General features: G+C 37.6%; 1 protein-coding gene across 1 annotated transcript; it reads left to right on the top strand.

Moving 5' to 3' along the window:
• Positions 1-5,489: 5,489 nt before the first annotated feature.
• LOC134375980 (olfactory receptor 2W3-like) lies at positions 5,490-12,616 on the top strand. Its single transcript, XM_063094691.1, has 2 exons — positions 5,490-6,367; positions 12,544-12,616. Exons 1-2 carry the CDS (start codon positions 5,490-5,492, stop codon positions 12,614-12,616), a joined length of 951 nt encoding a protein of 316 aa, XP_062950761.1.
• The last annotated feature ends 281 nt before the right edge of the window (positions 12,617-12,897 follow it).

Genomic DNA, 12,897 nt, shown 5'->3' with positions numbered 1-12,897 from the left:
AACCAATGTACCTGTGAAATTTTTTCACTATCTAGGACAACAAATTTTTTCTAGTTTATATATGAAACTATTACTAAAAAGATGTCAAAATACTTTTGCCCTATTTTCAGTAGGTCTAAGGAGATGAAGAAAAGAAAGAAAGAAGGAAGGAAGGGAGGCAGGGAGGGAGTGAGGGAGGAAGGAAGGAAAGATCCTGTTCTTGATAAGGTGAAGCTGATTGTGTCTCAGTTATTTTTTTCTTTTTTAGTCACATAATAATTCTTCAAAACAGGGGAAAGGAACAAATGGCCCATTGGTATTTATGTTTTTAGAACAACAATGGACTGAGTCCCCAATTTTACATGAGGTAGTAAATCCTTTTTATATCAAGGGACAAATCCTCATGGTCCTCATTTTCCATCTGGCCCCTATGGGAGATTGGAGTGTTTAATGTGATGAACCACTGCAAAGTGCTTCAGTGGATGTGCTAATAACCCCTGTGGGTTGGAGCTTTCCCCGGAGTTTGGCGATGCTTATGAATCAAGACCACCATCAGGGTCCATCTCCAATCCTTCCTCAGGAGAGTTGCATCAATCTGAAATTGCAATAAATCCCCCTGCACAAATATTGTGGTCCACTGGCTTTATAGAAGAATAGGCCAAGCCTGGGAAAGGCACCTGTATTTCCTCCCACATCTGGAAAGCACCTGGCTGCAGCGCCTGTGTGCACCCAGGAGGGAGGAAGACATTGCATGATCCCACTGAGATCCTCCCACTAGATCTACACCTTCTGCCTTCTGACTTCCATGGTACCTAGCAGCATGCAAGTAAAAATGGTGAGTAGATTTCTGGATTTAGGAGATCAACTCAGAGGTCTGCACTTCTCAGTTGGTTTGTTAAATAAAGAAGCCATATGGAGTGCCTCAAAAGTAAAGAAACATTTTAAAATGAAGAACATCAGCCTTGCTCTTGAAAAGTTTATAGATTATAATAGACACACCAAGACACAAATGTACACACAAACACCTACATCAAAACTCATTTAGTTAGCAGTAAATTTACCAATGCAAAATTATTTTTAAATGATGAAATATAAAAGTACTGAGGAGACAACATATGAAGAAACACAAAATATAAATTTTTGCAGTTTTTTTAAAATGATGACATTGGTGCTTTTTAAACAAAAAAAGATTTGTTGGGCAGAAATAAGAAAATGAGATCTGATATGTGAACTTTATTTAGACAGAAAAAAAGTATCAATGAAAAGGGAGTTATCAGCATCTTGGAGAGAGAAATGGGTAACCCATCAGCTTGTAACTGGAATGGTCTAGACCCATGCCCTGCTCTGAAAACATAGATCCCACATCCTGCTATTGTAGCCACACTTTTTGTGAGTTTAAAGCTCCTTAATCTTCAGGATTTAAAATTAATTTTAAAAGATTTAAACTTTAAAAATGAACTAAAATCTTTAATCATATGACTTTTACCCATCCTCCAGGAACTAAACAAACAAACAAACAAACAAAACGAACCACATGTTGTTGACTTTTTGTTTGAGTGTGCCCATTTCTAACATGGAGTATTTGGGGGCAATAGCTGTTCAGGCTGTTTGTTCACCATCCACAGGAGAAATAAATTTTAATTTTGATACACTATCAACACATGCACTCCCAAATATGTAAGTTAAACAAATATTTTTACAAAGCAATAGTTTTCCTTCATGCAGGTGAGCTGCTCCATATCTTCAATTTCATGCAACATCATGTCTGAAACACTGTCTGTCTTTAGTCATTAGACTCATTTCTTGCCCTTTCCAAATGTCCTCACTCATATTTGTGGGGAAAATCTCCCTAGTTTAGTGCTTGGTTCTGCCTTTCAGTGTTTCTAGCTTTGAGTCATGAAGAGGAAGAACCTCCCCAAGGTAGGGAAGACTCGAACTGCCACCTGAATTAGTTAACCAATGAATTGCTCATTCATTGAGCTGAGCTCCTACTCTGTGCCTGTGTATTAAAGATAAAAAGATGGGTATTGCCCAATCTCTCCCCTCACCAGGAGAGGAACTTGGAAAGAGTGGCGACAAATCCACACGAAATACAGAGCAATTTGTTATGTGCAGGAAAAGGTGCCTAATTAGGTTAAATACAGAAGCTGTAGAAAGTGCTTATTAAGTGTAAACTATAAGGGACACGGAGAGTTGTAAATACTGGGCCATAATGCGGAAAAGGGTCTCTACATAGAAGGAAGAAAACTCATCATATTCCTTCCAAAGTTTAAACTTAAGGAGAGAAAATATGTGTCCCTTCCCAAAACTTTTCAGAAAGTGAAGGTACAGTGGATTCCTTGTGATAGACCCTTTCCTTCCATGGAGAGAGGTGTGTGCTAGCAATAGGGCTTGTGGACGCTCCTTTCTAGAGCTGCTGGCCAAACAACATGTGCTTATACACACATTACTGAATGCCTGAAAGAATGGTTCTCATCTATTTTTTTTTAAGAGGAGAAATGAGGCAACATCTTGGTTAAGAGCTAACAGTATGTGAGGCACTATTATTAACATTCTCTTTAAATTGTTGCCAACTTTCCCACGAGAAGTCACGCTTACCCCTCATCACAGTTGAGAAAAGAGATTCGGAAGGTGATCTGAATTCTAATTATCCTGAAAACCAAACTTTTGTCCTTTACTGTATTCGGTCCTATTTTCACTCATTCTCACTTTTCTCTTGTTTCACAGTATTCACAATTTTAGGACCATGAAACTGTGCAGTGGTTTGTTTTAAAATACTATTGTATTATTATGGTGATTGAAATTTTGTCTTTTTTTTCTTTCTGCCTTCCTACCTTTCTTCTTCTTTTCCTTCTTTTTTCAGTTTGTTAAGTTTTAAAAGATAAAAATTTACTAAGGGGAATAGAGCAGTGATCTCTGAAAAGGAGGGATGACAAAATTAAAAAGATATATTAACAAATTAAATTAAACAAAATTATTCATAGGGAAATTTCCTAAATATCATATTGTCTATACTACATATATACACATGTGTTCTTTTTAAGTTTCAAAATAATTCATGATTATTGGTTATGATATTATAAAGAAGGAATATGTAAAAATGAAAGCCTCCCTTAATATCCATCTCACTCTCTACAAGTGAGTCTTTTTAATATTTCAGTGCATACTTCTAGATATTGTTCTATTTTAATACACATAACATATATATATATATGCATACACACATATATAACAAGAGTCTGTGAGCAAAAAAAAAAAGAAAAGGAAGTATGCTACATATAATCTCACTGTATATTTTGCTTTCCACTTGTTTGAAATTAATTTTTTAATAAAATTTCATGTGACATCACATACATATACTTATTTTATTTTAGTAATTATTTGTTTTCAGTTCATAATGGTGTCTCAATGAAATCATGCCTATAACTTTAAACATATACATTTTTCTGAATATTATCTATTTCAACCAATGCTATAATGAAGATTCTTGAGGATGTGTATTTACTTATTGATGGTTAAAGGGAGGGCAGATTTCTAGATATGGAATTAATGGGTCAAGAAGATCCCACATGTTTTTAAATGTTATGGAAGACAGCTGTTTCTTTTGGTCAAATAATATGTACAATGTCAAGGAATATATGTTTTTTAAACAATGATGTTTTTTTAAGGTCTCTTCAAAGATACTTGTCCAATTTAAACTCCTATCAAGAGTTCTTGAGAATGGGCTTATTTCCCCACACTTTTCAAGGTTCTGGATATTACCACACTTTTCAATGTTTACATATCTAAAAAGCAAATATCTTTATGTTTTAATTTTTATATCCTTAATAATTGAGAACATTTCCAATGTTTATAAATCACATTTTTGTAAATCATTCATTTCCCTGAGAACTGCTTCTTCAAGTCATTACCTATTTTCATTTTGTTACATGCTTTTCTTGTCCATTTTTTGAAAAAAATTGAACAAGGTAGACTTTCAACTGTTTTATGCATTTTTCTACTATTGTTGGTTTTTTTTTTTTTTTTTAGATTTTGTTAGTAGTGTTTCTTAGAATGCAGACTTTTTAAATATGCAATAAAATTTATTCATATTTTGCTTCATAGCTTTAGAGAATTGTAACTTCTTGTGAGGTCTACTTAAATCCATGGTCAGAGAAAAAAAAGAAAAGACTATTATGCTTTCATGTAGTATTTGTATGTTTTTAATGTTTAAATAAATACTTTGAAATTTGTCTTTGTATAAAGAATACATGCAAGTTCCTTGTCAGTTTTCATGTTTGAATTACTGTATTTTCAGAGTATGCTTACATATGCACCAATATAGTTTCTCTTTATTGACTTGTTTTTTTTTTTTCCTTCAGAATTTCTCTGCCTAACCTCATGGACTCATTTTCCTATCCTCTGTTTTTATGATATGTCTATTTTATTTACCATACATGGAAATTTTTATATTCATCAAACCTTAGTATATTTTATAAATCTACATTTTTAAAAGTCTCAAAACATAATTGCAAAATAAATGAGGTAGATTTGATTAGTATTATTTTAGATGAGAAAACTATGAAAAGGTAAATGAGCTTTCCAAGATCTCAAAACTGTGGCACATTGGTTAAGGGATTCTAACAGAGGAGTTTGGAGCTGTCGCCTAAAATGTATTTAATCTGTCCCTTTACATTTGTCTGTAAGACTTGTCATTTATCTCTTCAAACATGGTTTGCTTCAAATGTGACACAGTCTTGGAATTAGAATTTGATAGAGGTTTCTGCACATATATGTGAATTATTGCATTAAGGTTCTATTACAAAATTTTTCTGTTACAAGTTTTTTTTGATTTTTTTCCCCCCTTAAGTTGTATATATTACTTTGGAAGAAAAAAAATCATATACTCTATTTCTTCAATTCCAAACCCAATGAAGGCAGCAAGAGAAAGAGAGATGTTATGTGTATGTTGCTTGAATAATATTCTGTTGTCTCATACATTATTTATCTAATTAGGAAATTAAACATTATCTTGAGAATAATAACCAAATGAGTGAAGTGTTTCTTTGGGATCAAGAGCAGATGATGTATTCTACATACACTGGATATTACCTAAATACTATTTACTGATTATTTCAGGGCTGGTTTTGGGTCTTTGGGGTTTTGACAGGAGCTCAGGTACTTGGGTCTCTAGAAGAATCAATGGTTGGGCCATAGCAGGAGTCATCTTTGGCTTCACTGGATTTAGAGGCAGTACCAGCAGATGTTAAGGACAAAGACTCTAAGCCATGTGTCCTGGGTTCAAAGTCAGCTCTGCTTCTTTCTACATATGACAATTTGCTTAACACATGTGTTTCAGTTTTCTTTTCTATAAATTGGTTATAATAAAGATAGTGCCTACATTGTCATTGGGGTTAAATGAGTAAATAAATGTCAAAAGCATAGAAAAATGCCTGGCTAATCGTAAGTGCTCCTTTAATAATGGGTGATCATGTTAATAGCATCCATATTTCTCTTCAAGTGCAGTAGAGATGGATGGAACCAATGACAGCACCCAAAACCATTTCATCCTTCTGGGGTTTTCTGACCGCCCCCATCTGCAGAGGGGGATCCTCTTTGTGGTCATCTTGATAGCATATCTCCTGACCCTTCTGGGCAACACCACCATCATCCTGGTGTACTGGCTGGACCCTCACCTGCACACTCCAATGTACTTCTTCCTCACCCACCTGTCTTTTCTGGACCTCAGTTTTACCACCAGCTCCATTTCTCAGCTGCTCTATAACCTTCATGGACAGGACAAGACCATCAGCTACACTGGCTGTGCCATCCAGCTCTTCCTGTTCCTGGGTCTTGGCGGTGTTGAGTGCCTGCTCCTGGCCGTCATGGCCTATGAACGGTTTGTGGCTGTCTGCAAGCCCCTGCACTACATGGTGATCATGAATCCAAGGCTCTACCTGGGCTTGGTGTCAGTGGCCTGGGGCTGTGTGTTGACCAACTCTTTTATCATGTCTCCAGTGACCCTGAGCTTACCCCAGTGTGGGTACCACAAGGTGGACCACTTCTTGTGTGAGATGCCAGCCCTGATCCAGATGGCCTACATCAACACTCTGGCCATCGAAGACACTGTCTTTGTCCTGGCAGTTGACATTGTCCTGTCACCCTTGGTGTTTATCCTGGTCTCCTACAGCTACATTGTGAAGGCTGTGTTACAAATTCGGTCAGCGTCAGGGAGGCAAAAGGCCTTGAACACCTGTGGCTCCTATCTCACTGTGGTCTCACTTTTCTATGGAAACATCATCTACATGTACATGCAACCGGGCAACAACTCCTCCCAGGACCAGGGCAAGTTCCTCACCCTCTTCTACAACATCGTCACCCCACTCCTCAATCCTCTGATCTATACATTATTTGATATTTGGCATCTATCATTCCTTTCAGTGTCACTGCTAACCCTAATACGATTTACAGGACATTTTGTACTTTTTTGAAAATCCTCATTTGAGATATCTGATTAGTCAGATACCAAATTTTGACATGTACTTGGAACTTTCTTATTTTCTGTGAAGATAAATTAATATATTTATTTATGTTAATATATAATAACAGTTGATTCCTCAATATTCTCTTTTTCAAAAAGTTGTTTCATTTTGCACATGGCATTATGCTAGCACTTACTGAATGTTAACTTTGTGGTACCTAATGAGTTAATAAATGTAAATGAATAATTATGTTGCCTGTCATAAGTATGTACTCAATAACAGGAATAGTAATTAATATACTATTTCTAGTAAGTTATAAAAATGAAGTGAATTGATGCCGTTACAGATTTGGGTTAGACACCATTACAAAATTAAACTTTTGCATTTCATTGTTTTGGTATATGTATTTATATTCACTCATATTTCTCTCATTTACGCTTGTATTAATAGCAAGAATGATAAATAAAAGTAGACTTTTATTTCTACTTTGGCATAGTCTCCTGAATCCACGCTCTATCCGGATGAAAATATTACATACTAAATCAAAATTTACATGTAGCTGAAAATTACTTACCAAGGAGACCCATTCCTGAACTGCTAAGTGTTGTGGTATGGATCATTTTAGTCAATAATATCCCTTCCCCTGGTTTTCCAAAGCCTCCTCTCTGAAGCCTTGGTCAGTTTTCATTGCTAAATCATATGATAATAGCTGGGTGATTTCACAATAAATGAAATATACATATGATTTATCCTTAATATCAGTGAGAGGGAGAAAGGGACTCAAATTGGCAACTCGATTGAAAAAGACTACAGAATGCAGAGCAATACAACAAAAAGCCATTTTCATTTCAGACTGAAATAAATATATCAGTAGGAACCTGTCCTTGTGAGAAAGTTGCTGCATTCATAAAATAATAATAACTTCTGTTTTCATTTGATCAGTGTGTAAAAAATATTTAGAAATGAGTATGATATTAGCTGTGGGCTTTTCATATATGGCCTTTATTTCATTGAGGTAAACTCCTTCTATACCTAGTTTTTTGAGTTTTTATCATGAAAGGGTTTTGAATTTCATGAAATGCTTTTTCTGAATCTATTGAGATTATTGTGTTATTTTTATCCATTCTATTAGTGTGATGCAACGCAATTATTAATTTGCCTATTTTGAACAATCTTCACAACTCGGGGGTAGTTACCACTAGGCGATGATGTATAATCCCTTCAACGTTTTGTTAAATTTGGTTTTCAAGTACTTTGTTCCAGATTTTTGTATCTATGACAGATCTGAAGGGAGAAATAGCAATACAATAAATGTGAATGTATCTCTCTCTCTCCATATATATGTATGTATATGTAAATAGATAGACAATTTAAAAATAGTTTATAAAGCCTCAAGTCTAATTAAATGTGTAAGTATAAAGAACACTTAAGTAAAAAGCACTTTTGCATGTACTATACTTTTAAGAAATATCAAAAAACAGTGCATTTAATAACTATTTAAAACAAGAGTAATGAAATGTTGTAGATAGAAATATTTTAAAAAATGATCTGGTCTACTTTTCTCATTTTAATTAAGAAACTGGTGGTGAGATAGTTAAAGCAGGTTAACTGATGTCACAATCTGAGGAAGAAGGAAAAATATTCGACAAATTCATCTGTCCAGTAAAGACTCAATTACACAATTAGGAATTCATTGTGACTTTTATTTTAGATCACAAAATTCAGTTGAAATCTGAATGTTTAGTCAAAAATCTCTGGAATTTCTGGAAAGGTCCCATGTCCTGTATATGTCCTTGTGGAGACTGAGTCAGTACAAAACAGACTGGGATTCTCCTACCACCTTTTCTTTTTTTTCAATTTATTTATTAATATTATTATTTTTTTACATTCTAAGATATTGCAGAGCAGTTGTGCAGGAGGGGGAAGGGAAGGAGGAAGGAAAGAGCGTGTGAGGAGTAGGAAGCAGGGGGTGCTTGGTCAAGGCCTGTGGCACCCCTCCTCATTCCAGCAGGGGAGACCAGGAGGCTTCCCGCATGGCTGGGTCATTGCTTGGCTGGATATAGGCTTCAAGGAAGCGTGGCTGAAACGCTTGGCCTCTCACCAACCCAGCCCAGGAGCCTGGGGTGCTTCCTGCCGTGTCTCAGTGGTCATCAAAGGGCTGTGTGTGGTAGTCAGGGGGGCATGACTGAGGCTCATTGCCCTCCCCCATTCCTGGCTTGGGAGCCCAGGGGGCTTCCAGTCATTCTAGGTTTTACAGGTGTTTTTGGTGGTGTTAGAACTTTACTAGGTAATATCAAACTTTCTCTCTGACCTGTGGGTTGGATATTTTGTTTTTTCTTTCAGTTCTGTGTTGGATTATTCACTGTTCCACCACCTAAACTCTGCACTGGAACTAATTTGCTCTTCTTTGCTTACTTCTCAAATGGAACTTCCTGTAGGGACCAGCACTGGAGCCCTGTAGTTGAACTAAACAGCTACTTTCCTTCTAGTTCCCTGGGGAAGGCTTATTGTGCAGCTAGTTTTTTGTTTTTTTTAAAAAAATATTTTATTTCATTTTATTTTGTCAATATAAAATGTGGTTGATTATTGTGGACAATTACCGAAACCTCCCTCCCGCCTCCCTCTCCCCACTCCCTCCCAACAATCTCCTTTCTGTTTGCTTGTCATATCAATTTCAAGGAATTGCAATTGTTATGTTTTCTTCGCCCCCAACCCCTGGGTTTTTTTTGGTTTGTTTTTTCATTTTTTTGTGAGTATTTATTTATTTATTTTTAGCTCTCACAAATAAGTGACAACATGTGGTATTTCACTTTCTGTGCCTGACACATTTCACTTAATATAATTCTCTCTAGGTCCATCCATGTCATTGCAAATGGTAGTATTTCATTCTTTTTTATAGCAGAGTAGTATCCATTGTGTAGATATAAAACAGTTTCCATATCCACTCATCTGATGATGGACATGTGGGCTGGTTCCAACTCTTGGCTTTTGTAAAGAGTGCTGCGATGAACATTGGGGAATAGGTATACCTTCAACTTGATGATTTCCATTCCTCTGGGTATATTCCCAGCAGTGGGATAGCTGGGTCATATGGTAGATCTATCTGCAATTGTATGAGGAGCCTCCATACCATTTTCCATCGAGGCTGCACCACTTTGCAGTCCCACCAACAATGTATGAGAGTCCCTTTTCCTCTGCAACCTCACCAGCATTTATCGTTCAGAGTCTTTTGGATATTAGCCGTCCTAACTAGGGTGAGATGGTATCTCAGTGTGGTTTTGATTTGCATTTCCCTGATGCCAAGTAATATTGAGCATTTTGTCATGTGTCTGTTGGCCATTCATATATCTTCCTTTGAGAAATGCCTATTTAGCTCTTTTGCCCATTTTTTAATTGGGTTCCTTGTTTTTTTCTTGTAAAGTTGTTTGAATTTCTTGTATATTCTGGATATTAATCCTTTGTCAGATGTATATTTTGCAAATATTTTCTCCCACTCTGTTGGTTGTCTTTTAACTCTGTTAATTGTTTCTTTTGCGGTGCAGAAGCTTTTTAGTTTGGTATAATCCCATATGTTTATTTTTCCTTTGGTTGCCCGTGCTTTGGGGGTCATATTCATGGAGTCTGTGTCCAGTCCTACTTCCTGAAGTGTTTTTCCTATATTTTCTTTAAGAAGTTTTATTGTTTCAGGGTGTACATTTAATTCTTAAATCCATTTTGAGTTGACTTTAGTGAAAAATTTCTATAATGAGAACTACAAACCACTGCTGAGAGAAATGAGAGAGGATACGAAAAGATGGAAAGATATCCCATGCTCTTGGATTGGAAAAATCAACATTGTGAAAATGTCCATACTAGCCAAAGTTATATACAAATTCAATGCAATCCCCATCAAAATTCCAATGACATTTTTCTCAGAAATGGAAAGAACTATCCAGACATATATATGGAATAACAAAAGACCATGCATAGCCAAAGCAATGCTAAGCAAAAAAAATAAAGCTGGAGGCATAACACTGCCTGACTTTAAACTATACTACAAAGCTATAATAACCAAAACAGTATGGTACTGGCATAGAAATAGACACACTGATCAATGGAATAGAATAGGGAATCCAGAAATCAAGCCACACACTTACAGCCATCTGATCTTTGAGAAAGGCACCAAGCCTGTACACTGGGGAAGAGACTGCCTCTTCAGTAAATGGTGCTGGTATAACTGGATATCAATATGCAGGAAAATGAAACGAGACCCATACTTCAGTTTTTAATTGTTGACCATGTATATACTTCTGGGTCTTGTGAGTTCTGGTACAGTTGTGTTGTTGGAAACTCTGGTCTGGGCCTGAGTTTTTTCTGCAAACTGGGTCTCTTGCAGTCATATATTTCTGACCGCTCTCCACTGAGTGGTCCTGTGATGATTGGAGGGCAGATCAGCTGCCCATGCTGTGCCCCAGTGTTCCCCCAATGGGCCTGTCTCCTCCACTGCCCAGACTCCAAACATTTCCCATAGGATGGGCCATGTGCCAGTCCCTTGCAATAACTCAACTGGACCCTGAATGGCTCCTTTTCTTCAGTTGTCTGTGGCCCCTTGCTCCTGTGTGGGTTCAAGACAAACTGGCTTATCCCAAAAAGAATACTGATGCAAGACCAATTAAAAGTATATAAAATTCCAAAGTGGATTATTACATAAAGGATCTTTGGATATATTCTTTTCACATAATTTTAAAAACCTAATTTGAAGAAACCCCATCAGACATCACTCTCCTGCACCATGAACAGAGGCCTGCACCATAAACAGAGGCCTGCACCATGAACCTATATTCACATCTCTCTCTCTCTCTCTCTCTCTCTCTCTCTCTCTCTCACACACACACACACACACACACACACACACACACACACACACACACACACACACACACACACACACACACACAAACACACACACACACACACACATGATGCCCGGTGCCACAGAGAAGCAGAGCAGGGATGCACTGGTGTCTCTGCAGCTTCCTGCCCTCAGAAGCGTGTGGGTCTTTCCAAGTGTCTCACCAGCATAGCTTTAGGCTGGCAGGGTGTTCAGAGTTTGCAGATGAAACAACGGAAAGGAAAATGTCTTGCCCTGAGACAAGCAGCAAGGATGGTCCACTAACCTGCAGGTCACACCATCAGGATGACTGCTGAGCAGCTGTAAAGCAACAGAAGGCAACTTCCCAGTGGGATATGTACAGAATATTGGGGCTTCCCCCCTCAGGGATGCAGGTCTGTGATCCCAGCTGCAGTGGGAAGCAGTATGATAGGCATACAAACACCATTTGCAATCAAAGGCAAGAGGGAGATGCAAAGTCTCTCCCACTTTTAAACAACTTTAGAAGAAAGGCTGTGCTGTGAAATGTGCTTAACGTCATTTCCATATAGACTGCACCATTGGGTTACACATAGCCCTAGACCTTCATTCAGCTACTACAACTACCACTACAACTGTTGACTATGATTACTAATATATTTACTATTTTACTTTCCTGGTTTACTTTTGTGTCTATACAGTAGTCAAACACCCTGTAAAGGAGGCTTAGGGAGAGGAATGCAGAAGTGGGTACCCAAGCATACCGTGACATGGATAAATTAACCCAGTTTCTAAACTCCAGTGACTTCACTAAGACCACCGGCCTGCGTGTTAGAGAGGATGATCCCAGAATGTTCTGCTTGTCTCCTAATTCATCCTCATGTCCAGCTCAACAGGCCCATAAGGCCAAGAGAAATCCACTCACCACCACCACTGGATTCCCTTGGACTGTGACATTACAGATGGACTGTGCTAGTCATTGATATTTTCTTAATAAAACTTACTATGGGAGGGATCTGATGAGATGCAGAATTGGTAGGAGATGAATGAATGAAAAAAGAGAAGAGGAAAAAAGAACAGAGGAGGAGAGGGGTGGGGAGGGGAAGACAAAAGCCGATTCTCTAGAGAATAAACCCTGTTGCCTTGAAAGCATTCTGCATCAGCAAATCCTGGAACAGAGTGAGGATTGAAGGGCCAGCCCAGAGGAACAAAAGTGGGGAATAAAGAAGGTGACATGTGGGAAAAAAGAGTGAAGAGAAATAAGGACTGGCAAGAGCAAAGGAAACGTGCAGAGCGAAGGCTCCAGAGAAGCAAGGGCCTTTCCTAACTTTGAGAACAGTCCTTTCACTACACTTAATTAATCATTACACAGGAACATAAATGCTTAAATGTACAGAAATACAGTCATACGCAACAAAAATGAGAACACATAAATTTAACATAGGATTGTCATCCTAGCACTGTCTGAGGACACAGGACGACACCATCTCCATTTCAACTCCTCCAGCCACGAACAAGTTTCTAGTAATGAAGCTCTCTTTTAGCTCCAGCTAAAATAAATGAGTGAAATGCAGAGGGAAGGAGAAAAAGTGCTCCAGAGGGAGAGGG

The sequence above is a fragment of the Cynocephalus volans genome, chromosome 4 (genome assembly GCF_027409185.1).
Source record: "Cynocephalus volans isolate mCynVol1 chromosome 4, mCynVol1.pri, whole genome shotgun sequence".
In the NCBI taxonomy this organism is placed as follows: Eukaryota; Metazoa; Chordata; class Mammalia; order Dermoptera; family Cynocephalidae; genus Cynocephalus; species Cynocephalus volans.
This window is presented reverse-complemented; position numbering and strand designations above follow the sequence as displayed.

Coding starts and splice junctions, on each gene's coding strand:
- LOC134375980 (XM_063094691.1), top strand. CDS start 5,490: ATGGATGGAACCAATGACAGCACCCAAAACCATTTCATCCTTCTGGGG. Junction 6,368..12,543: donor AATCCTCTGATCTATACATT/ATTTGATATTTG, acceptor AAAAAGAGTGAA/GAGAAATAAGGACTGGCAAG.